Source organism: Ostrea edulis, chromosome 7 (genome assembly GCF_947568905.1).
Source record: "Ostrea edulis chromosome 7, xbOstEdul1.1, whole genome shotgun sequence".
NCBI lineage: Eukaryota > Metazoa > Mollusca > Bivalvia > Ostreida > Ostreidae > Ostrea > Ostrea edulis.
Genome location: NC_079170.1, coordinates 47,927,447 through 47,951,157, shown reverse-complemented (window position 1 = coordinate 47,951,157; position 23,711 = coordinate 47,927,447). Strand labels below are relative to the sequence as shown.

Below are 23,711 nucleotides of genomic sequence, written 5' to 3'. Positions count from 1 at the left end.
CAATGCTTTTTGGTGTAATTAAATTGATGCTTACTGTAAATTGTTTAAAATCGCTGTTTTGGAACTATTTCGTATTATGCGTATGAATGCAGGACATTCACGTTATGGAGATTTAATGTAAACATGGAATCAAAAGTAAGAAAGGATGTAGAAAATAAGATTGAAACTTGTAAATTAAGAGACAAACAGCTCAATGGTAAAGATGGCCTTTAAAAAGTTCCGGTGGGTTATGAAAAGAGCCTGGCGTTTCACCTGTTTCCAGAACTTTAAAAGGGAAAGGAGACGAGAATGAATGTGATTACATTGGCATGTGATTCCTAGCGTTGTCTGAGGTGTAAGTGAAGCTTGCGTAATGCGCCCTCTGGTGAAAGAATGATCATACCTTGAACCAAATTTATATATACTTGTATTTTACACTTGTTTTGCACTTAATGTTTATTTTTTTTTATATATACAACGAGGTAATGATATTGGCCATAACGACCTTCCTTAATTGGCTTAATTTGAACTAAAAATCATCCTGGACCTACAAGTTTAGAAAGCTAGTTGTATTTCTAAAGCAGAGAGTTAATACTTCCTTGAAATGTGCAAATTATGCAACAAAATATCTGTGTTATTAGCCATTTTATGAAAGATGAAGATAAAGAACATTGATCATTACTCCAATCTTACTAAGCAATAGGCAATCTAAAACTCCTTAACCTTTTTCGGGTTTATAACCGACAAAAATCACATACATCTTAATATTTGGGCAGATGAAAGTTTTGTTTCAAGCTTGATTTACAAATTACCGTTAAAATGATTTATTGGAAGACATACATTATACATGATCTACAAAATAAACATATGAGAATGGAATAAGTGCAGGGCGTCTCGGTAAGTCTAAAAAGGTGTACTTTATTTTTCACATTTCAAGAGATAGGGTAAATTTGGAAATTTTTGCGTCGATTGATTTTGAGTACAAGGATAGATTCGCAAAATTAAGGAATACTGAAATGAATTTATAAGCTTTTTACTCAATTTGCAAAAATAAATCGACGCACAAATTTCCCTAAACCCGAAAATGGTGAGTCGAGGGGGTTAGATTGCTCACTGATAATGTTGCTCATTACACCAACATTTTCTTGAATAACTTGTTAAAGCGTCTCATATAAAGACTTCAAGTATGATGTTTCTATGCTGATATAGTCATATTGATTGGATGCTCGACTCGTAGTAAATTAGCCGCCTTCTAATTCAAATAATGATAATTCTGTATCGTCAGCTCGGGAGGCATCACATAACTGTTAACATAGCTTGTAATGCTGACAAAGGCCCTCACATGGCGTGGTTGCATAGAAAAACTAAATTATTCAAATCTAGACGAACAGTAGACTCCGTCACGTTAGAATAACTGATTTGTCCTAATGCTTTCGGTGTCCCGTTTTTAGATGCATATCTGACTACTTTGGCTTTCATTCCTTCTGCTAAAATAGTGCAAATTCGTCAATACTTAGGACTAGGTGAATTGTACAGACTTTCGAAACTCGTCATTGAATAATTTCTCACTATATTATCTAAATAAAAATGCCACTCCATTCGGTAAAATATTTTAAAATTGACATCTTAATGCTATAAAATTGTGTTAAAAACTGATCATCGATAAACTATCTATTTAGTTACGCACTAGTGATTAGTTATGAAGAAGCATCGTGTAGATTTCTTTCTATTAAATGATTTTGCGAATCTAAATAAATTCGAAAAATGCAAAAATAACCAGATTAACGGTGATTCACATATTTTTAGCTGAACACATTTACACCAAAACACATATACAGCGAACAGAGACCAATCGCATAATTTCTATTAAAAATTTAGATTGGAAGCAGGGTAATCCCATACCACTGGATATATCAAAGACAGGATTAGATATTCAAGAGGAGTAAGTATCCCTTGATGACTAGGCACACAAGGAATGAGTCTTCTATCTTAATAGGTGAACAGAGGAATACGTAGATAAAATGTATGTTAAAACAGATTAACAATTGATGTGAAACACTTCAAACAGCATTTGACTTGATCACAGGATGTAATTACATATATATCGTTATAACGACCATACAATGTGCGAAATGCTGCCTTGAAACAAAACTGTTAAAATCCCAGGAACATCAAATTATTTGTCAGTAGTCTGTCTTTAATTAAATGTTGATAATACGCATAACATGCTCATGGGTATGTGAAAGTATTTTCTAGTATATGATTGTGCAAAATCGGATCGTTCCGAAAAAAATATTAGATGATTCATAGAAGAGTTTTGGCTCTACATATGTATTAGAGATACATCATAATTTGATTTCAAATAAAGATCGGTGTAGTCTTCTCATATGTTTTTACCCTATACCAATATATTCAACTTGCGATATCTCGAAGACACTAACCACGATGTTGAATAGGTGTACTCAGTGAAAGTCTGAAGAAATTTATTGTTTGATTGCTTTATTATTCATGAGATCAAAGACAGATGAACATTCGCAAACAAAGTACACTTACACAATGAAGATACATGTAGGTACCCGCGATTTTGTCAGTGTTTATCAACAAATAATCCCATTGTTTCTATTTCTGTCTGGTGACTGGACGAAATCGGATGCTTACTCCTCATAGGCAGTTAATCCCACCTCTGGTATATCCAAGGGTCTGTGTTTGTCCAATTCTCTATTTTGTATTGCTTATATGAGTTATGAGATTGATCACTGTTCTCTAGTTATCTTCACCTTTCATGAATGTGAATGATTATGATAACCAATTTTAGTGACAACATCTACGGAAAATTGAAACAAAGAGGTCATATGTTATACAGCGTTGTAAAGCAGGGGCTTGGCCTGAAGTCGATGTAAATAACATATTCTGCTATATTAATCAGACGACTGCTTAATTATGGTGTGGAATTTAAACTAAAATTGAATAAAAGATGTGGAAGGAAAGGATAAGGTAAGATGATATTTCAAATAGTTTTTACGTAAATTATCGGATCTCGATTTCGGATGCTAAATGGGTGAATCCTTTCATTATTGAACATGCAATACTGACTTCTAGCCATGTTGTCCCACCTCTGGTGTGTCCAAGGTCCGTGTTTGCCTTAATTCCAATCCCGTATTATTTATAGGATAGGAGGGATTGATCACTGTTCGTTATCCCCACCTTTTCATTCATTCGCTTTGCGAATATTTCAATGCAACAGGGATGGTATTTTGAACAGTTATACTTCAAATGAAATATCTAGGTTATGCGATAAGTGATCTGATTGAAAACACTGATATTTGAAAACATCTTGCAAATTTTCCTATAGGATATTGAATATTGGTCTGTGAATGTGAATGGATATTCCACATACTTAAGTATAAAGTAATTGGAGGATCGACCTTTTTCTCCAATTTCTTAAAAATTAACTGTATGAGCCATATTTCACCTAAAACAATCACCTTATAGAAGTGTGACACCCCTAAAAACGAGAGAGGGCTATATTATTACAGCTAATCCAGAGTACTGCATAATATCGACTTTTAAAGTATTGTGTTGCTTTTTTTACACACACTAAAGTTATTGGGATCTGTTTTAGAGGCAAGGTTCAGGTCCTCAGCCTCCACAGTGAGAGTCAAAGAAAAGACAACGCAAAAGGGATTTTGTAACGATACTTCTTCTGGATTCGATATGCATCCTATAACAATAATAAAAACATTCGGGACTCTGATAAGTCTGGTTTTAATACTAATGATCATACGGGAAGTATGCAAATATCGCAAATGTTTAGGACTTCACTCGATGAATGATGTATCGTGCAGAATTCATGCAGTAAACGACATTTACACAGAAATTAATGAGGTCATCGTTATCGAAGGTTTCCCCGAGGATAATGATAATACAGGTTCAAAAGAATGCGTCGGGAACGGACATACACCTTTAACTGAGATGGGGAAAGACAGATATGAAGAAGATGTTTATAGCACTGTGTGCAAAGAGGAACATCTATGTAAGGATAAAGTCAAAGACGATGGAAAACATGAAATGGCATCACTAAGAAGCATGGAATTTGAAATGAACGGGACTTCAAAAGATAAAAGAGAGACAGTAAACAATGAAAATATTTATGAACATGCATTTGTGGACATCGTTCAAAATTGCAAAGGGAAGACTCAGTGGCCATCTTCTGACCTGCAAAACTACATGAAATCAACCACACTGAATTGTTCAGATGTAGATGATGAAGGTGAATGTTCTGACAATATTTATGTAAATGACAAGACTGAATCAACTTATCTTTAACGTTACACTATAATGGAAGTACGTCTAGATAACGTTAAAGAAACCTTTTTATGTATTTATACATTATATCTTTATCAATTGAAAAATATAATGTGTACATGTACTGGATCATCAAATCCTAAAAGTATGGACCACATCATTTATTGAATAAGAAAACATTAACTATTGTAAAAGATTAATTTGCTTAATTTGTTTGAGTTTAGTTCATCCGGGGCTTTAATTGGAGACATAACGTCACCTGTATCATGAATGCCGTCAAAGAGTCATCCTGAGCATGGACTAAATAAGAAAAAGTAGGTGCTCTGTGACAGAGAAGTCACACAGCTCATTAAATGACAGCCGAATATTCTCCTGTGTGCAACAATCATTGTACAGTGTTAGCAACGCTTACAGAAAGTTAGAAATGTATGCATTGTTCAAAAAGTGACCAGTAACGTGTTTTTCATATATCTAGGACGTTGTGTGCTTGCATCATATTTTATACTTTAAATTGTCTTGATTTGTACTTTTTATCCATTTTGACATAATGTTGCATTCATGCTTATATGTGTAAGGATTATTCGTTGTGTATTCTATGGTTTTTCTTTTAATTATCAATTGTAAATTTTAGTATGTTGTACAGCGCTTTAGAGTATTTTTTTAGATAAGGCGCTATATAAGTGTACTTTTAATATTATTATTATTATTATTATTATAGTAACATAATTCTTATGAATGATAATCTCTAGACACAATTAGTATATGAATAACGATAGAACAAGTTGTAAGAAACACGTCAGACAGGAGTTGACCTAATGACTGGTTGTATTGGTTAATGAGATCGTTATGACGACCATAGGTAACCGAAACGAACATGATGCATTTCTGTGACGCCTACAGAACGTTTTTAATTTATTAATTGATGAAAAGATGAAAATAATGAATCAATCTTATAATCCCCATAAATAATAACCCTTAGTTAAAACCATTATGTGTGAACAACCTTAGAATTGGCATGAAACATGTCAGACAGCATTTGACCAAATGCAGGTTGTATTGGTAATTAGGTAGTTATGATGACCATACATTTTGCGAAATGCGGATTTTAAGCGAAACCGTTGAAACTCCTTAACATTAATAATTTTGAGCAGCCTGTCTCGATTAAAAACTGTTCATATGCAAAACATTATCTGGCATATTGAATCAGTTAAGAGTTAAGGGGTGCAAGGATTTTAACAGTCTCATTTAAAGTCAGCATTTCGCAAATTCTATAGTCGTTATAATAATCTATTTTGTCAATACAACCTATCATTGGGTAAAATGATGTCTGTCTTGTTACATACCGATGTTAGGCCGTTCTTGGCTTTGCGATTTTGACTACGGATAACGACGTTTACCTGATCAAGATATAAGGCTCACAGCGGGGTTAACCGGTCGGCAGGGGCTGCTTACTCCTCCTAGACACCTGATCCCACCTGATCCCACTTCTGGTGTATCCAGGAGTCCGTGTTTGCCAAACTTTCTATTTTGTACTGCTTATAGGTGTTATGAGATTGATCACAGTTCGTTATCTTTGATGGGAAAGCTAAATAATCCAGTGTGTCATAATGTTGTGTGGTTAGTTTTTTGTTAACATATAAATTTGATAAAATGTTCTAGTATAAAGCAGATGTGGAAATATTGTTTTGTATTTTAGTTCGAGTTCATTTGTATGAAAGGTGAAGATAACGAACAGTGATCAATCTCATAATTCCTTTAAGCAATACAAAATATAAATACAAAGTATATATCGAACCGACATGGATATGGAAATGAGCATCATTGATATATGAAACTTCCTCGAAATATCTAAATATGTTAAAGGCCACAGCCAGATATTTTTTCGTTTCATGTTGAAGCGTTTGAATAAATTATTCCCTATGAGAATAAAAGAAAAACCAGGTCAGCTAAGAAGGGTGCAGAATTCGTGACCATGGAAATTTTAGTAGACTGCTGGGAGACCAGACTACGAAGATATTGTCAATGAGGAAGGGCAGCTTATTTTTTGTTTGAACTTCAGAGTAGTTGTGCGTGAAATCAGAGTGGTGTTTAACAAAGTAATTTCTGGATGACTGATCACTAGATATGAATCATTTGCTTTTCCATGTTTGTTGAAGCAGCTTTCGTATAAAGTGTTGAAAAGTCATACGTTTTAATGTTGTTGATTTCAGAAAAGTTTTGGATTTCAAATTTACTGAATGTTCATTAGAATATAGGATCCACATTTGATTTACACGACTTCTGTCATATGTTGTGGCACAATACGTCTGAATTTTATTCTTGACAGTAGTTAATATTTTCGTGAGGAGGAAAGATTGGGCTTTTACTGGATCCAGCAATGTGTCTTTTTTTAGTTTTTTGTGAAGTTTAGGAATCCAGTATGGGTACGGTAACTCATTATCACCCATCCCATTGACTGGGATATTAAATGCATCTAAGACTGAAGCATGGAATTAAAGAATTCCATCTTTTAAAAGGGCAGTTGGAGTAAAAGTACTATTAGGTCGTTTAAAATACAGTTGAAATAATGAGCCTTAAAGAGACAATAGTGTTGCAGGCTTTGTCCACTGGAACCAAACCATATTACTCCTGCAACCTATCTATTATCACTTCTGGTTTAGTAAACACAGAAAGGATAGGTGGTACATATTTTTGTTTTAATGTATTTAATACGGAATGTTAATATTCCTATTATAATAGTAATCCTTTCAAAGATAGTATCGAGTTCTTTTTCATATTTATCGCATCGTCTGGCATAATCTTCAACATATTTTATATTAGAGATGAAGTTCTCTTACTAAAATGAAAGATCGATATTCTTTGAGTTTAGGATCTTTTAGAATGAGCGAGTTCGGACACTCATTTTTAACTATATCAACATCACATGTAATGATATATCCAGTTGGACTATAGTTGAAAGAAGACGAAGAACAAGAAGATATAAATAGATTAACTTTAACATTGTATTTATCTAGGCACTGTAAATATAAATTACTTTTCCCTATTCGATACGAGTGAAACTCAAATACTAATAAACCTAATAAAGTTTCCTTAGGCAATATATGAAAACATCGATAGGCATTTGCACCCATCGCATGTAGTAAGACACATTTTGTGTCACATCGTGTGTAAGAGTTAGAGAAGGGTAAACAACTATAGGGAAAATTGGAAATTGCAAAGGCGCATATATGTTGGCGCCCCTATAGCAGGAACTTTGATTTTAGCTTTTACATACAGGAAGTTTTAATACAAAAACTGTTCTGTTAAATATATACGCTTTTTTTTTGCAAGCTGAATCAACTTATCTTTAATGTTACACTATAATCAGAGCAAGTCTATATAACATTATAACATGAAACTAATTTATGTGTGTTTACTTTTAATGATATCTTGATCAATTGAAAAATGTGTGTATGCACTGCATCATCACATATTAAAAGTGTGGATCACATTCTCTATTGCATAAGAAAATATCTGATATTGTTAAAGATTAATTTGTTTGAGTTTATGTTAACCTGATTCTTCAATTGGCGACATAACTTCACCTGTATTATGAATTCTTTCAAATTTGTAACAGTGGGATTAAACTGATTAATGACAACTGAATATTTCCCTTTGTGAAACAAACATTGTACAACTCTCGCTACACCTACATAAAATTAGTAATTTATTCATTGATAAAAGATGAAAATAACGAACAGTAATTAATATCATAATTACTATAAATGATAACCTGTAGTCGAAGTCAGTATATATAAAAAAGGACTTAACAATTGGTAAAACACATCTGAGAGCATTTGACCTAATGACAGGTTGTATTGGTTAATTAGATCGTTATAGCGACCACAGGCAATCGAGAAAAACATTGTAGAGTCTCTGTGATGCCTACAAAAAATTAATAATTAATATTCCACTATCACCTGCATAAATTATGGTGTTTATATATCTCAACTGATTTGATACACAATACCTTGTTCTGAGTATATTGACTTTTTAAATCAAGGCAAGCATCTAACAAAGAAGTTGATGGTAGGGGGTTTCAACAGCCTCGATAGAAATCAGGATTTCGCAAATTCTATGGTCGTTATAACGATTTAGTTCGTCAATACAACCTATCATTGGGTCAAATGCTGTCTGACTTGTTTGATACCGATTATTACGCCGTTCTTAGCACATTGATTTTGACTACGGATAGCCCCGTTTGCCTGATCAGGATATAGGGATCACGGCGGGTGTGACCGGTCATCAAGGTATGCTTACTCCTCCTAGGCATGCGATCCCACCTCTGGTGTGTCCGGGAGTCCGTATTTGCCCAGGTATTTATTTTGTATTGTTTGTAAGAGTTTTGAGATTGATCACTGTTAGCTATCTTTATCTTTCATGTAGTAGTCGCAGTTGAGCTTACATTGATCAAAGTGAGGAGCATGTGTGGATCCAAGAATCTGTCCATAATAGTGTCAGAATTACTGCTCTGTTTGTGGTACCTCAGTATATTCATTCATATGCTTATTTGACAAGTGGTTCATACGTGGAAACGATGTGTTTACGTCTTGCGCATTAAGTCTACGACTTCAGGTTTTATAAGGAAACTGAAGTTTGTAAAATTTGAAGTAGGTTTGGATACCTCGGTGCCACACAAACGTTTTGATGTAACTGTCGTGTGATTACTGTGTTTAAGTATTTTACGGAAGGACGTCATGAATGAAGACGTTTTAAGCAGGTAAAACTTTGGATTCCATCTTTTTTAGTACTATTGTACACATACATTGCATATGGTATATTTGTGATTTCAAAGCATTTGATTTCATATCCCTCTCTCCGTCCTAAATAATATCATAGTGACAGGATGATTTGGACCAAATGTCCTCATTATTTCGCATTTTATGAATACAATGGTTTGTTTTGAACCCATACTTTGTTTTTAATCAAAATAATCTTTCAAATAGTGCCCACCTGAATCACATATGACGAGGACATTTTACTATTTTTGAAAACCTCTGCATTTTCACTTTGCGTATAAAACGAGTGGATGATAGAAAGTAAAGTATTTTATGAGCTCCGTAATCTAAAGTTCTAAAAATATAAAAAGTTTTTAATAGGTAAAATGACAATTGGCCAATTCATGGAATTCTAGATATATTCAATTTATTATGAAACTAGTTTTAGATGAAAAAGTGAAGATAACAAACAATGATCAATATCATAATTCCGATATTAAAGAATACAAAACTGAAAGTAGTGTAAACAGGGGACCTCTTGAAACAACATATATGGGATCTGGTGCTTAACAGGAGTAAACTTTTTCCGTTGAGAGGTGACATCAACCGTACACTTATATCATCATTAGTTAAACGGAGTAATTGGTAGTCAAAGTATGTAACGAACGGTTTAATAATTATTATGAAACACATCAGACGGTATTCATTGAGAGACATTGTAAATCAGATTACTCCGTTTAACAGATCAAAATAAAGGCAGCATTTGACCGAAAGATTGATTGTATTGGTAAACTAGATCGTTATAACGACCATATAATTTGCAAAATGCTGGCTTTAAACGAGACTGTTGAAACCCCTGCACTATCAACTTATTTCTCAGAATCCTAGCCTCGATTTAAAAACTGACCATATGCAGAACAAGCTCTTGTGTATCGAATCATGTGAGAGATAAAAACAATATCTATACATACTATTTGAAGGTGAGAATGGATTATTGTTACATAGATATGGGAAGTTGACGATGGAGAAGTTGAAAACATCCCGTTTGTCATAAAGTTGCTTTGTTAGTATGTCGTTGATATTTATTTTGAATAAAATAAACAAAATATCTAAGTACGAAGCAGATTTGGAGGACTCTGTGGTGTAGTTTATTTCGAGTTTACTGGGATATATCGAATCGACGCATGAATGCAAATTATTATTGGTAATAGATAAAACGTCGTCGATGTATCTAAATGTTGAATTGAAGGCCACAACAAGATATAGTTCTTTAATAAGTGGAAACACAGTATCAGTCATTGGTGCCAATGTCATTTTTTGTTGCGTGTCATGTTGCGAGAAAGCCAATCTGATGAAGCTCGTCCTATTTAGCACACATAGAACATGTTGTTGAGTGAAATTCTTATAATCTCTGTTTCTTAAGAATCAATCACATACATGTAATGATGTGATAGCGGTTGCAGATTGATCGTTGAGCCACTAGGAGCTCTTCATGAGAAAATTAATCCTTGCATTTGTTGTGACCGTTTCATTTCGTCTTGAAATTATAGGATATTGATTCATTTCATGAATAGGAAATGCTGCAGGTGCTATCTCAATTTCAGGTTTTCCTCATTTCTATTTGAAGGTACGTAGTCCCTTTTAAAATCGTTTTCATAAACTGATGGTTGAATGGTAATCATCATAGATATCATGCCTCATTCTCTACCCAGTATTCCGTGCGATACTAGCAGTATACCTCTGTCAACGCTCAATTTACAGAAACCTTGTAAAAGTTTCTAATATCCAACATTTATGTTTTGGACTAAATACTTAGTCATATAATGACATATTTTGGTGCAATTAAATTGATGCTTACTATGAATTGTTTAAAATCGCTTTTTTCTTATCCTTTAGAAACTACTTTGTATTATGCGTATGAATGTAGGACATTCATGTGGTGGATATTTGATGTAAACATGGAATCGAAAGTAAAAAAGGCCGTAAAAATAGGATTAAAACTGGTAAAACAAGAGACAGACACCTAAATGGTAAAGATGTACTGTAAAAAGTTCCATTGGGCTATGAAAAAATCCTGATGTATCACATGTTTCTAGAGCTTTTAAAGGAAATGGAAACGAGAATGACTGTTTATATCATGTGATTATATTGCCATGTGATACCAAGCTTGTCTGTGGTGTAAATGAAGATTGCATAATGCGACCTCTGGTGAGAGAATGATCAAACCTCGAACATAATTTAAATATACTTGAATTTTACACTTGTTTTTCACATGTTTTTATATACATTGGAGTCGGTATATAGGAGATGCCATAACGACCTTCCTCAATTTGCTCGTGAAGCGATAACTAAATTCGAACTAAAATATCATCCTGGATCTGCAAGTTTAGAAAACTAGTGATATTTCGAAAGCAGGACGTAAGTAATTACTTCCTTGAAATGTACAAAAGTTAGGGGGGGAAACAATCCATTAGAAAACAGTAAAGCTATCCTTCGGAACCACAATGAAGTTCTGGCTTTATTTATTTAAGTATTTATCAATTTATGGGAGAATTGTGGTAATCATCTCTATGATTAAAACACTGAATTCCTGTGTTGTGAGGTAAGTTATTTCTATCACTCTGTTAGAAATATCAGAACCTTTTACCTATGATGATGAACGTTAATGACTTTCATATTTCACGACTATTTCTATTTAGATCTGATACTAATAGAAGCATACAATGCTGTTATAACTTTGTTGAAGTGAACGGCGTTTGTGAAAGTAAGTTTCATGTACTTTGTGTATTGATGATAAAGAAAACGAATCCATTTAGGTTCACTTGCGTAAACCTGTTGACTTGCGTAAACCTATGCCATTTATCTGATAGATTGTATCCCAGGCTATTTTGGATCAAATTGTAAAACCAGATGTTCCGGTCTCTCCTACGGATCCCTTTGCAGTTTAACTTGTGACTGTTCAGTTCTAGACTGTGATTATGTATATGGTTGTTCAAATAACACAGGTATGGGCTTCATTACGTTCTTTTTTGGCATAGTTATGCTGTTGTAAAATAATGTTGGATCATCGATGTGGGGACGGTATTTCCGATTTTCACGTGTTCAAAGACATGGTCTGACATTATGCTTCCTCTGGTTTTTAGGTTTATACATTCAAACTTAGGAAACTACACTAAGAATTCAAAGCCACTCCACTGTCAGGAAAATTAAAGGAATGAACAATATTATCACCGTATTTATTTTCTTCAATCACACAGACTCTGCAACCTCCGTAGACCCCATAGTAACAGCTTATACAGATTAATTTTCCTAAACTGTCCTATTTGTGTCCTTTTTAATTCTCAATTTCGCCCCTTTTAAATCCGATCACCGTCATGTCTTAGTTAAAAGCTAGTAATTGTTGTTAAAAGAGATCCTCATTATATACGTATTATGGAATATTTAAGATAGAACGTATTCTTCAGTGCAAAATCCCTTCCCGCCAGTATTTCATTGTATTATTTAAAGGAAAAATCTACCATCGAACATCTAATCAATATGAATACATCAGCATAGTAACATCATGGAAGGTGAAGATAACAAACAGTGATCAATATCATAACTCTTATAAGCAATACAAAATAGAGAGCTAAGCAAACACGGATCCTTGGTATGTCCAGGGGTCCGTGTTTGCCCAACTTATTTGTATTGCTTAGAGGAGTTATGAGATTGATAACTGTTCGTTAGTTACCTTCACTTTTTATGAATGTGGATGATTATGATAACCAATTTTAGTGACAACATCTACGACAAAGTGAAACAATGAAGACATATGTTGTACAGGCTTGTAAAACAGGTGTTTGCCCTAAAGTCGATGTAAATAACATATTTTGCTACATATGTATATTAATCAGACGAATACTTAATTTTGGTATGAGATTAAACCTAAAATTGAATATCAGGTGTTAAAGGAATTGATAAGGCAAAATAATATAGCAAATATTTTTAACGTAAATTATCGGATCTTGATTTCGGACGTTAAATGGATGCATCCTTTCAATATTAAACTGGTAATGCTTACTTCTAGCCATGTCGTCCAACTTCTGGTGTGTCCAAGGTCCGTGTTTGCCTTAATTTCAATTTCGTATTCTTTATAGGAAATGTGAGATAGATCACTGTTCGTTATCTTCACCTTTTTCATTCATTCGCTTTGCAGATATGTCAATGCAACAGGGATGGTATTTTGAAGTTATACTTCATATGAAATATCTAGATTATGCGATAAGTCATCATTCTCAATCTGATTGAAGGTACAGATATTTGAAAACATCTTGCAAATTTTGCTATGGATATTAAATATTGGTCTGTAAATATGATTGAATATTCCACCTACCTAGGTATAATGTAATTGGAGGATCGGCCTGTTTTCAAATTTCTTAAAACGTAACTGTATGAGCCATATTTTACCAAAAAACACACCAAAACAACACCTTATAACAGTGTGACACCCCTAAAAATGAGAGAGGGTTATATTATGACACCTAATCCAAAGTACTGCATAATATCGACTTTTAAAGTATTGTGTTGTTTTTACCCACACAATAAAGTTATTGGAATTTGTTTTAGAGGCAAGGTTCACGTCCTCAGCGTCCATAGTGAAAGTCAAAGAAAAGACAACGCAAAAGGGATTTTGTAACGATGCTTCTTCTGGAGTCGATATGCATCCTATAACAATAGTAAAAACATTCGGGACTCTGATAAGTCTGGGTTTAATACTAATGATCATACGGGGAGTATGCAGGTATCGCAAATGTTTAGGACTTCACTCTATGAATGATGTATCGTGCAGAACTCATGAAATAAACGACATTTACACATAAATTAACGAGGTCATCGTTATCGAAGGTTTCCCCGAGGATGATGATATCACAGGTTCAAAAGAATGCATCGGGAACGGACATACACCTTTAACTGAGATGGGGGAAGACAAATGTGAAGATGTTTATAGCGTTGTGTGTAAAGAGAGATATCTATGTAAGGATAAAGTCAAAGACGATGGAAAACAGGAAATGACATCTAAAAGAAGCATCAAATTTCAAATGGACGGGACTTCAAAAGAAAAAAGAGAGACAGTAAACAATGAAAATCTTTATGGACATGCATTGGTGGACATCGTTCAAAACTGCAATGGGAAGACTCAGTGCCCATCTTTCGACCTGCAAAATTACCTGAAATCAATCACACTGAATTGTTCAGATGTGGATGATGTAGATGAATGTTCTGACAATATTTATGTAAATGACAAGACTGAAGAAATTTATCTTTAACGTTACACTATAATGAAAGCACGGGTAGATAACGTTAAAGAAACAGTTTTATGTATTTATACATTATATCTTTATGAAATGAAAAATATCATGTGTGCTTGTACTGGATCATCACATCTGCAAAGCATGGACCACATCGTTTATTGAATAAGAAAACATTGACTATGGTAAAAGATGAATTTGCTTAATTTGTTTGAGTTGATGTTTACCCGATGCTTTAATTGTCGACATAACGTCACCTGTATCATGAATTCTGTCAAAGAGTCTTCCTGACCATGGGCTAAATATGAGAAGGTAGATACTCTATGACAATGGAATCAAACAGCTGATTAAATGATAATCGAATATTTTCCTGTGTTGAACAATCATTGTACAGGTTTTGCAACGCGTACAGAAAGTTAGAAATTTATTCATTGGTCAAAAAGTGAAAATAACGAACAGTGATCAGTGACATAATTTCTATATATGATAATCTCTAGACAAAATCAGTATATGAAAAGCGATCGAACAATTTGTAAAAAAAACACGTCAGACAGGATTTGACCTAATGACTGGTTGTATTTGGTTAATGAGATCGTTATAACGACCATAGACAACCGAAACAAACATGATACAGTTTCTTTGACGCCTACAGAACGTTTGTGATTCATTCATCGATGAAAAGGTGAAAATAACGAATCTTTATCAATCTTAAAATCCCCATAAATAATAACCCTTAGTCAAAATCAGTATGTGTGAATAACTTAAGAATTGACATGAAACATGTCAGACAGCATTTGACCAAATTCAGGTTGTATTGGTAATTAAATCTAATTATGACCATACATTTTGCGAAATGCCAACTTTAAACAAAACCGTTAAAACTCCTTTAACATTAATAATTTTCAGTAGCCTGTCTCGATTAAAAACTGATTATACGCAGAGAATTATCTTGCATATCGAATCAGTTAAGAAATATAAGGGGTGCAAGGGTTTCAACATTCTAATTTAAAGTTTGCATTTCGCAAATTCTAAAGTCGTTATAACGATCTTGTTAATACAACCTATCATTGGGTTAAATGCTGTCTGACTTGCTTCATACAGATTGTTCTTGGCTTAGTTATTTTGACTATGGATAACACCGTTTACCTGATGAAGATATAAGGCACACAGCGGGTGTGACCGGACGACAGGGGATGAGATTGGTCACTGTTCGTTATCTCCACCGCTCATAAACGGCATATGCAGGTGATAATGTAATATTACTACATAAATATTGGAAGATGACGATGGGAAAGCTCAATCCTCCAATTTGTCATAATGTTGTGTTGTTAGTTTTTAGTATATAACATTAATAAAATATTCAAGTATGAAGGAAATGTGGAAATATTGTTTTGTATTTTAGTTCGAGTTCACTTGTATATATCGAACAGACGTAGGTATGAAAATGAGCATTATTGATAGATAAAACTTATCCGAGTTATCTAAATGTGGAATTGAAGAACACCGCCAGATATTTTTTCTTTTCATGTTGAAGGGTTTGAATAAATTCTACCTGATAAGAATAAAAGAAAAACCAGGTCAGCTAAGAAAGGAGCATAATTCGTAACCATGGTAATTTCAACAGACTGTTGGGAGACCAGATCACCAAAGACTACGAAGATATTGTCAATGAAGAAAGACATCTTATTTTTTGTTTCAACTTCAGAGTATTTGTGCGTGAAATCAGAGTGGCGTATAACAAAGTAATTTTTGGATGACTGATCACTAGATATGAATGATGCCTTTATCCATGTTTGTTGAAGAAGCTTTGTATAAAGCGTTGAAAAGTCATTCGTTTTAATGTTGTTGATTTCAAAAAAGTTTTGTGATTTCAAATTTACTAACTGTTCTTTAGAATATAGAATCTACATTTGATTTGCACCACGTCTGTCATATGTTGTGGCACAATACGTCTGAATTTTATCCTTGACAGTAGTTAATAGTTTCGTGAGGAGGAAAGATTGGGCTTTTACTGGATCAAGCAATGTATCTTTTTGTTAGTTTTTTTGTGAAGTTTCGGAATCCAGTATAGGTACGGTAACTCATCATTACCCATCACATTGACTGGGATATTATATGTATCTAAAACTGAATCATGGTATTAAAGAATTTCATCTTTTGAAAGGGCAGTTGGAGTAAAAGTACTATTAGTTCGTTTAAAATACAGTTGAAATAATGAGCCTTACAAAGACAATATTGTTGCAGGCTTTGTCCACTGGAACCAAACCATATTCCTCCTGCAACCTATCTATTATTACTTCTGGTTTAGTAAACACAGAAGGATAGGTGGTACATAGTTTTGTTTTAATGTATCTAATACGGAATGTTAATATTCCTATTATAATATTAATCCTTTCAAAGATAGTATCAAGTTCTTTCACATATTTATCGCATCGTTTGGCATAATCTTCAACATATTTCATATTAGAGATGAAGTTCTCTTAATAAAATGAAAGACCGATGTTCTTTGAGTTTAGGATCTTTTAGAATAAGCGAGTTCAGACTCTCATTTTGAACTATATCAACATCATATGTAATGATATATCCAGTTGGACTATAGTTGAAAGAAGACGAAGAACAAGAAGACTAAATGGATTAACTTTAACGTGGTACATATCTAGGCACTGCAAATATAAATTACCTTTCACTCTTCGATACGAGTGAAACACATCTACTCATAAACCTAATAAAGTTTCCTTAGGCAATATATGAACACATCGATAGGCATTTGCACCCATCACATGTAGTAAGACACATTTTTTGTCTCATCGTGTGTAAGAATTAGAGAAGGGTAAACAACGATAGGGCAATGTGGAAATTGCAAAGGCACATGTATGCTGGCGCCCCTAAAGCAGGAACTATAATTTTAGCTTTTACATACAGGAAGTTTTAATACAAATACTGTTCTGTTATATATATCCGCTTTTGATGCAAGCTGAGTTATACTGAAATATATAATTTGGACTTTAAATCCCTTTTTGTCGTTTATAAACAACGAGTATGATTAATCTTATTTCTGCGTATGTTTGGTGTAGCACATTTCTTTTGATACGGGCGAATGGTGACGGAATTTGTTCAAAGGGGTAAGAAATTTGTAGCAGTGCACATACATGTATTTAAGGTAACTTTTTATTCGCATTATTATCTGATAAAAGTACAGAAAGTGTATTTATTTATTAGCGTTAAAGCTAGTAAATCATCAAATAAATTATAGAGGTCATTGTACTTTTTAAAATGCAATATATAAATAAACAGAATCATGTATCAACGTCAGAAAATTGCAATTTACTTTAATTTCACAAAAATAGTTATAACGATATAATTCATTGTAGTATTAATAACGTTTTGATGAAACTTTTTCAAAAAATAAAGAAAATGTCTGTGAAAAAATTAAGGAAATAAATCGCACAATCCACTTGATAAAAAAATCAATAAACACAGAGTTATTTTGAAAGCTATGATTGAGGATTCATATATAATTTAGACTTTCGAAATATGTATATATATCATACATCAATCTAAATAACTCAATGATTTTGCCAACTCCTATCTGGTCACATGAATGTAGAATTGCTTTAAATAATTTCTGTTGCCTAGTTCAGTGAGATAGTGATATTTCAGAATCAATGTAGACGGTTCACCAGAATGCTGTGTAAATTTCTACAATGTTGGAAACGAGTGTAGAGGTAATTTTCTTTGTTTAATTTACATAAATGTGTTTTACGAAATGTGAAGATATTGAACAGTCATCAATCTCATAACTTCTATATAGCTCAATTGTGTGGAGTAAAATAGCGCTTTGCATGATATGGTTACGAATGAATATTTCCGTGAATGTTCATTGGTGGTGTAATTATTCTGTATATTTTTATTTATGTGGATATATGTACGTAATGCAGTGTCTAATTTCAAAAAGGTTATATTAGTCATGTTTAGTATGTGTGAATTGAAGAGTGTCCCCCTGGATATTACGGAGATAATTGTTCCAGTCCATGTCCGACACCACAATATGGAATGAGATGCTCTCTGAAATGTGACAATTGTTCAAACTGTAATCACATATATGGATGTGGAGACGCTAGAGGTGAATATATAACGAACACAAATCAACAAACGCTACGTAATGAAATCCATCAAATTGTTGTATGATATAAATGAAATTAAGAGCAAAATATCTAAGATACGAATACTTAGTAAGTCATTTAAAACTTAAAATGAAAGATGTAAAGAAAATATATTAGTAATCTTCACGGTAAAATGACATTGTTTTTGTCAGAACAAACCCTTGATTGGGCAGAAAATTTTACTAACAAAAAGACAATTAAACAATTAATAACATTTATTTACAGTTAATAATTGAAAGAAAATTGTAAGAATGGCAAAATGGTAACTTACGATAGCTGAACAATAAATATGAAAAATCCGTGCCGAACTGAATCTACACACACAAAATAGTTAATTTCAAAATTATTGTACCGAAGTATAAAAATAATCTGAAGAACTTGTCTAATCAGGGCTTTTCTATCATAAAAATCCACAGTGTATTTATAGTAAGAATGAATTTTCTAGTACAATCTTGAAAGACAATGATGCAACCTTTACGTCATTTTTTCTACTAAAGAAGAAGACATCGAGCTCTAGAACAATCTAGGTGACTGAATGCAAGTACTATACAACAAGAAGTAACCATCGAGGTCTAGAACAATATAAGTCCTAAGTGTCAATTGAGTGCAAGTAGTACACACCAACTATAAAACAAAAATCATTGAAATTCACAAATTTTCCGGCAATCTATATCATATTACATACTTGATCATATTTTTATTTAAAATCGATTTTAACCAAAATTGTTTATGCTTCAGTTTACTACTATTCCTCCCTCATCTCTTTAAACATGCTATGCTAGTCAAAATCCATTCTATGCACTAATTCTTAATGTGATTTGCAACTGTTGCTTTATTGACCATAATCTTGAAATCTTTGACAATCTATCTATATAATTCAATTTCATATTATTTTAACTAGTGTTGAGATCCAATTCACTATAAACTTAAAAAAGTATATGCTGTACATTAACAGTATCTTTCCTTAGTCAAGTTTAAGATTGTGATATTGAGAGAGAGAGAGAGAGAGAGAGAGAGAGAGAGAGAGAGAGTTGGAAAACCAATCAGATATTGGGAGCTCAGTGTCAAATTTCATTATTGATATGGTTTGCTGAAAAGTAATGTTTTGGATATGACATTTTGGTCAAGACAATAAAATCAGAGAGAGTAACCTTAATAAAGCACGTTTCTGTTGTTATACTGTTTCATTACTTCCAATAATTGATACAAACATGTTTTTATCTGCATATATTCAAATATTCCTCTTCACAAATCGTCACTAATGAACTATCTAGTCACGTGATTCATTATGACGTCATACGTGTCAATTGCTGCAGCAGCTATAGCCTATTTGTGTGTGTGTGTGAATATATTCTAGTCATGAATTATACAGGATGGATAGTCAATATTTCGATATCGATGACATCCATATAACTAGTATTCAAGATTCAGACATGCATGTTTAATCCTGTTCCTGTGCTAAATCTAAGAGAAATTCCGTCATAAAAGATCAATATTATAACGACATTGACGGACACGGAGATCCCGGTCACAGAAAGGGTGGAACAGTTTATGTAAATATCTATCTGATCATAGAATGACACGTTTCGTTCGCAAACATTTTGAGTTCCATTGTAGCTGATACTATTCTTTTTTTTTTAGCATTAGAGGACTGTATAGAGTGTAACATGCATTAGCCAATGTAATTAAAATCAATTCTTCTCTAACGGTTACACTGGAGAAGGCGCATAAACCTACAACGTGCCGAAGAAAACAGCCAATTTACCGATATTGATTTCATTTACGATTTTTTTGCAAACGGGGGGGGGGGGAGCTACTGGATTTTAAAATTCTTGCTAACAATCTCAAAAGTAGATTTATAAGAGAGAGAGAGAGAGAGAGAGAGAGAGAGAGAGAGAGAGAGAGAGAGAGAGAGAGAGAGAACTTGTAATATAATACATGGGCCCTATAGTCTTAACCTAAACCATAAAATCGTCTCGCTCGCTACTATAAAGATATAGTGGGGGGGGGGGGGGGAGAGGGGCACCCATTATATATTGTATTTATTTTACTACGTTGACAAGCAGCATCATTTTAAATAAAACCGCAGTATCTTAAAATTGTTGACAATTATTAACTAGGATTTTTTCGACTTCTTTCAGTCGGGGATAGATGATGTAGTCATTTTACACATGGTGTCAATACTCATAACTTCAAGCATGGGGTACAATGAATTAATATATCGTTACATATGAAATTAAAGGTGCATATGATATAAAAAATATATGATACACAGAAGTTCCTGTGGTAACCAGACCCGCGGCAACTTTGATTACCTCAATACAATACCTGGTAGGCTATAAGGGTTCTCCAAGTCATTCTCTATGATGATCTGAAGGACAATGAACCTATTGATTTGTAAACAAATGTCGATACAATCAATTGAATATGTTAGAATGTAATATATATGCTCGTCATTGAAGATGGTTTTCCGTTGGTTTGAAATAGTTCTAAGTTTAAAAAAGATTCTCCGATTTGCCTTGTTGGTAAAAGTAAAGATTTTTTGATATTGATTATTACAGCTATATATTGTACAACACAATAAAACGAGACTTATAACTGTTGAATTTCTACAATTTGTATCAATAGCCTGCTGTATGTGCTGTTCACAACTTGTTTCAATGTTTCCATGCTTGCTTGCTTCACCATGATTGACACGTATGGCGTCACATACTAATATCGCAAAAATCTCCAAGGAGAATATACATAGCTGGTTTTTGGCAATTTTGATAGAAAATAATCATTAAAGTACGCTTTGCATAGAAAAAAAAATAAATACTTGCACGATTTAAAATACTCCATTTTCATATATATTCAAAAGCAATAAAAATAGTGGTAAAAATATTTCAAGTTTTGCATGCTGAATTGGTATTCATATATTATCATTCTTTTAAATCTGCATATCCTTCGCTAAAATGACATACCTTTTAGAAATAGTGGTACTCTGCCGGAAATTGCAGATTTTGTCTAAAATGGAGAAGGCTACATTATTACATCTGTTTTAAACTACTATATCAATGTTCTGCGGTGTGTCATACCCTCACGTTGAAGGAAAGAAAATCGTTTTTTTTAGAGTCGGAGACAAATACAGTGGACCATTTGATGTCCCCAGAGTCTACGGTGAAAGTTACAGAAAATGGAACGCGTGGAGGAAATGGTAACGAGACGTCTGAATTTCACTTCAATGTTATTTTTACAGCAATCGTAATAACATCCGGGACACTAATATCCTTGGTGCTAATACTAATAGTTATAGGAGACTTATACAGGCACAAGAAATTTTCAGATCTTAGGAATGCAAATAAATTGCCGTGTAGAACGCATGAAGTAGACGACACTTACACAGAAATTAATGAGTTCATGCCTAATGTAGTTTTACCCGAGGATAACGAGATTACAGGTTCAAAGGAATGTATCAGTAATGGACATCCACCTTTCACTGAGATAGAAGAAACCGGATGTGAAGAATATGTTTTATAGCACTATGTGTAAAGAGAAAGTTATTTCAAAGGATAAAACCAGACAGGTTAATAATGTAAACAGTGTTTGAAATAGCAAAGAGAGGAACAAGGAGGAATCGTATTTTGACTTACAAAGTATCACAAGCACTGTGAACTGTTTTGGACTGAAGGATATGAATAACAGTTTTGATATCTTTTATGCTGCTGACGTTTATGTAAATGACAAAACTGAAATTACGTACTTTTAATATTGCATGGGAATTAAATCATGTTTAAATATTTTAACAAGTCTACGAAATGATTTAAACTTTAGCGCACATGGAAAATACAAGTTATTATAGTTTTGTTTTCAGAATCTCTACTTCTTAAAAGATGCGTATTCATTACCACTCTACGTATCCAATTAGGTGTACTTTCCCCGTTGGTGACGATCAATGTATAATCTCAGCATATTCATATCAGTTCAATACTGATGAATATTTATAAGGAAAACTAAATATAGCAGACATTATTATGTAGTGGTTGCAGTTATTATAGTTTTATTTAAAAAATCGAAAAGTTGTTACCATGTACTAATTCATACAAAATGTCGGGAATATCAAACAGAAATTCTCAAAACAGCAACACTGAAATAAAGCGCCATTTACACATATCTCAAGATAAAATCTTCAATCACCATTTGAAATCCTCAAAAGTGTGGAAAATTTTCATTCCTGTTTTATAAATAATAAAATAATCGCTGAATAATCGTAAGTTTTAGTTATCGTTCGTGGAAGTTTCATAAACACCGCTAGATGGCACAGCGTAACTAAGAACGCTGGTGCGTGAAAATTGCGGCAATCCAAAAATTAAATAGAGTCTTGCAATGGAGATGTGTAGTGTCGGTCACTACGCTGGCAGTTTATGCGCGCCATATGGTGCATACCCCAAAGAAAAGGGTTTGACTTTACTTGGGGAGTGTACCAGAGATATTAAACACCATCTGAAGTCGCTGAAACTTAGAACTGGACACCAGACGAACGTCAAAGCAGCAGCCGACGCGACACCGAGGGACATCTCATTGCGGGACGTATTGGGTTATTTCGGTAAATTGATATAAAAATATATTAGAATGGAAATCATATCATTGTTTTTTTTTTTAAAGACGGATGAAATGTATGAAGCAATCTTGATATTTATATTATGAACACATTGAAACACGCACACCTGATATACATACACTGATCAATGCAGTGCCCCAAGAAATAGAAACAAATGAGTACATGTACAATATAACAGCGGATCTAAATACATCGAGATCACACGAGTCGCCAGTTTTATAAGTAAAGATATGTAATGTACACAACAATCACTGAGCGTAGCGAAATCTCAGAGATTGTTGTTTACATTGTAAACCTTTTCAGAAAAATTTCCGACTCCTGTAGTTGAACTATAAGTAGAATTCAATATTTGATTTAGATGGAGTTTATGAATGTGATATAAATGCTAAACAATTGTGCGCCACACGATTGCACTTTGCTAAAAGTCATTTAACACAATGAATTAAGCTTTGTGATATAAAATTGTAACTTTTCGAAGGTTTTAACAAAATTAAATTAATTTTTTCATCAAATAATTAATGAATGCATATTCATTTCTGTGTTAATGTTTAAAAATATAGCATAAACTTAATAGTAAGTAATTTGATTTAATTTAATTAATATAAAAACTCATTAGCTA

At 33.3% G+C, this 23,711-nt stretch overlaps 2 protein-coding genes across 2 annotated transcripts; both read left to right on the top strand.

Moving 5' to 3' along the window:
- The first annotated feature begins 11,405 nt into the window (after window positions 1-11,405).
- LOC125682786 (uncharacterized) lies at window positions 11,406-15,705 on the top strand. Its single transcript, XM_048923382.2, has 4 exons — window positions 11,406-11,643; window positions 11,741-11,805; window positions 11,912-12,046; window positions 13,647-15,705. Exons 1-4 carry the CDS (start codon window positions 11,546-11,548, stop codon window positions 13,898-13,900), a joined length of 552 nt encoding a protein of 183 aa, XP_048779339.2. The 5' UTR covers window positions 11,406-11,545; the 3' UTR covers window positions 13,901-15,705.
- Window positions 15,706-17,259: 1,554 nt separating this feature from the next.
- LOC125656117 (uncharacterized) lies at window positions 17,260-22,312 on the top strand. The gene is made up of 4 exons (XM_048886706.2): window positions 17,260-17,451; window positions 17,990-18,054; window positions 18,321-18,452; window positions 21,605-22,312. Exons 1-4 carry the CDS (start codon window positions 17,369-17,371, stop codon window positions 22,009-22,011), a joined length of 687 nt encoding a protein of 228 aa, XP_048742663.2. The 5' UTR covers window positions 17,260-17,368; the 3' UTR covers window positions 22,012-22,312.
- Window positions 22,313-23,711: the final 1,399 nt, after the last annotated feature.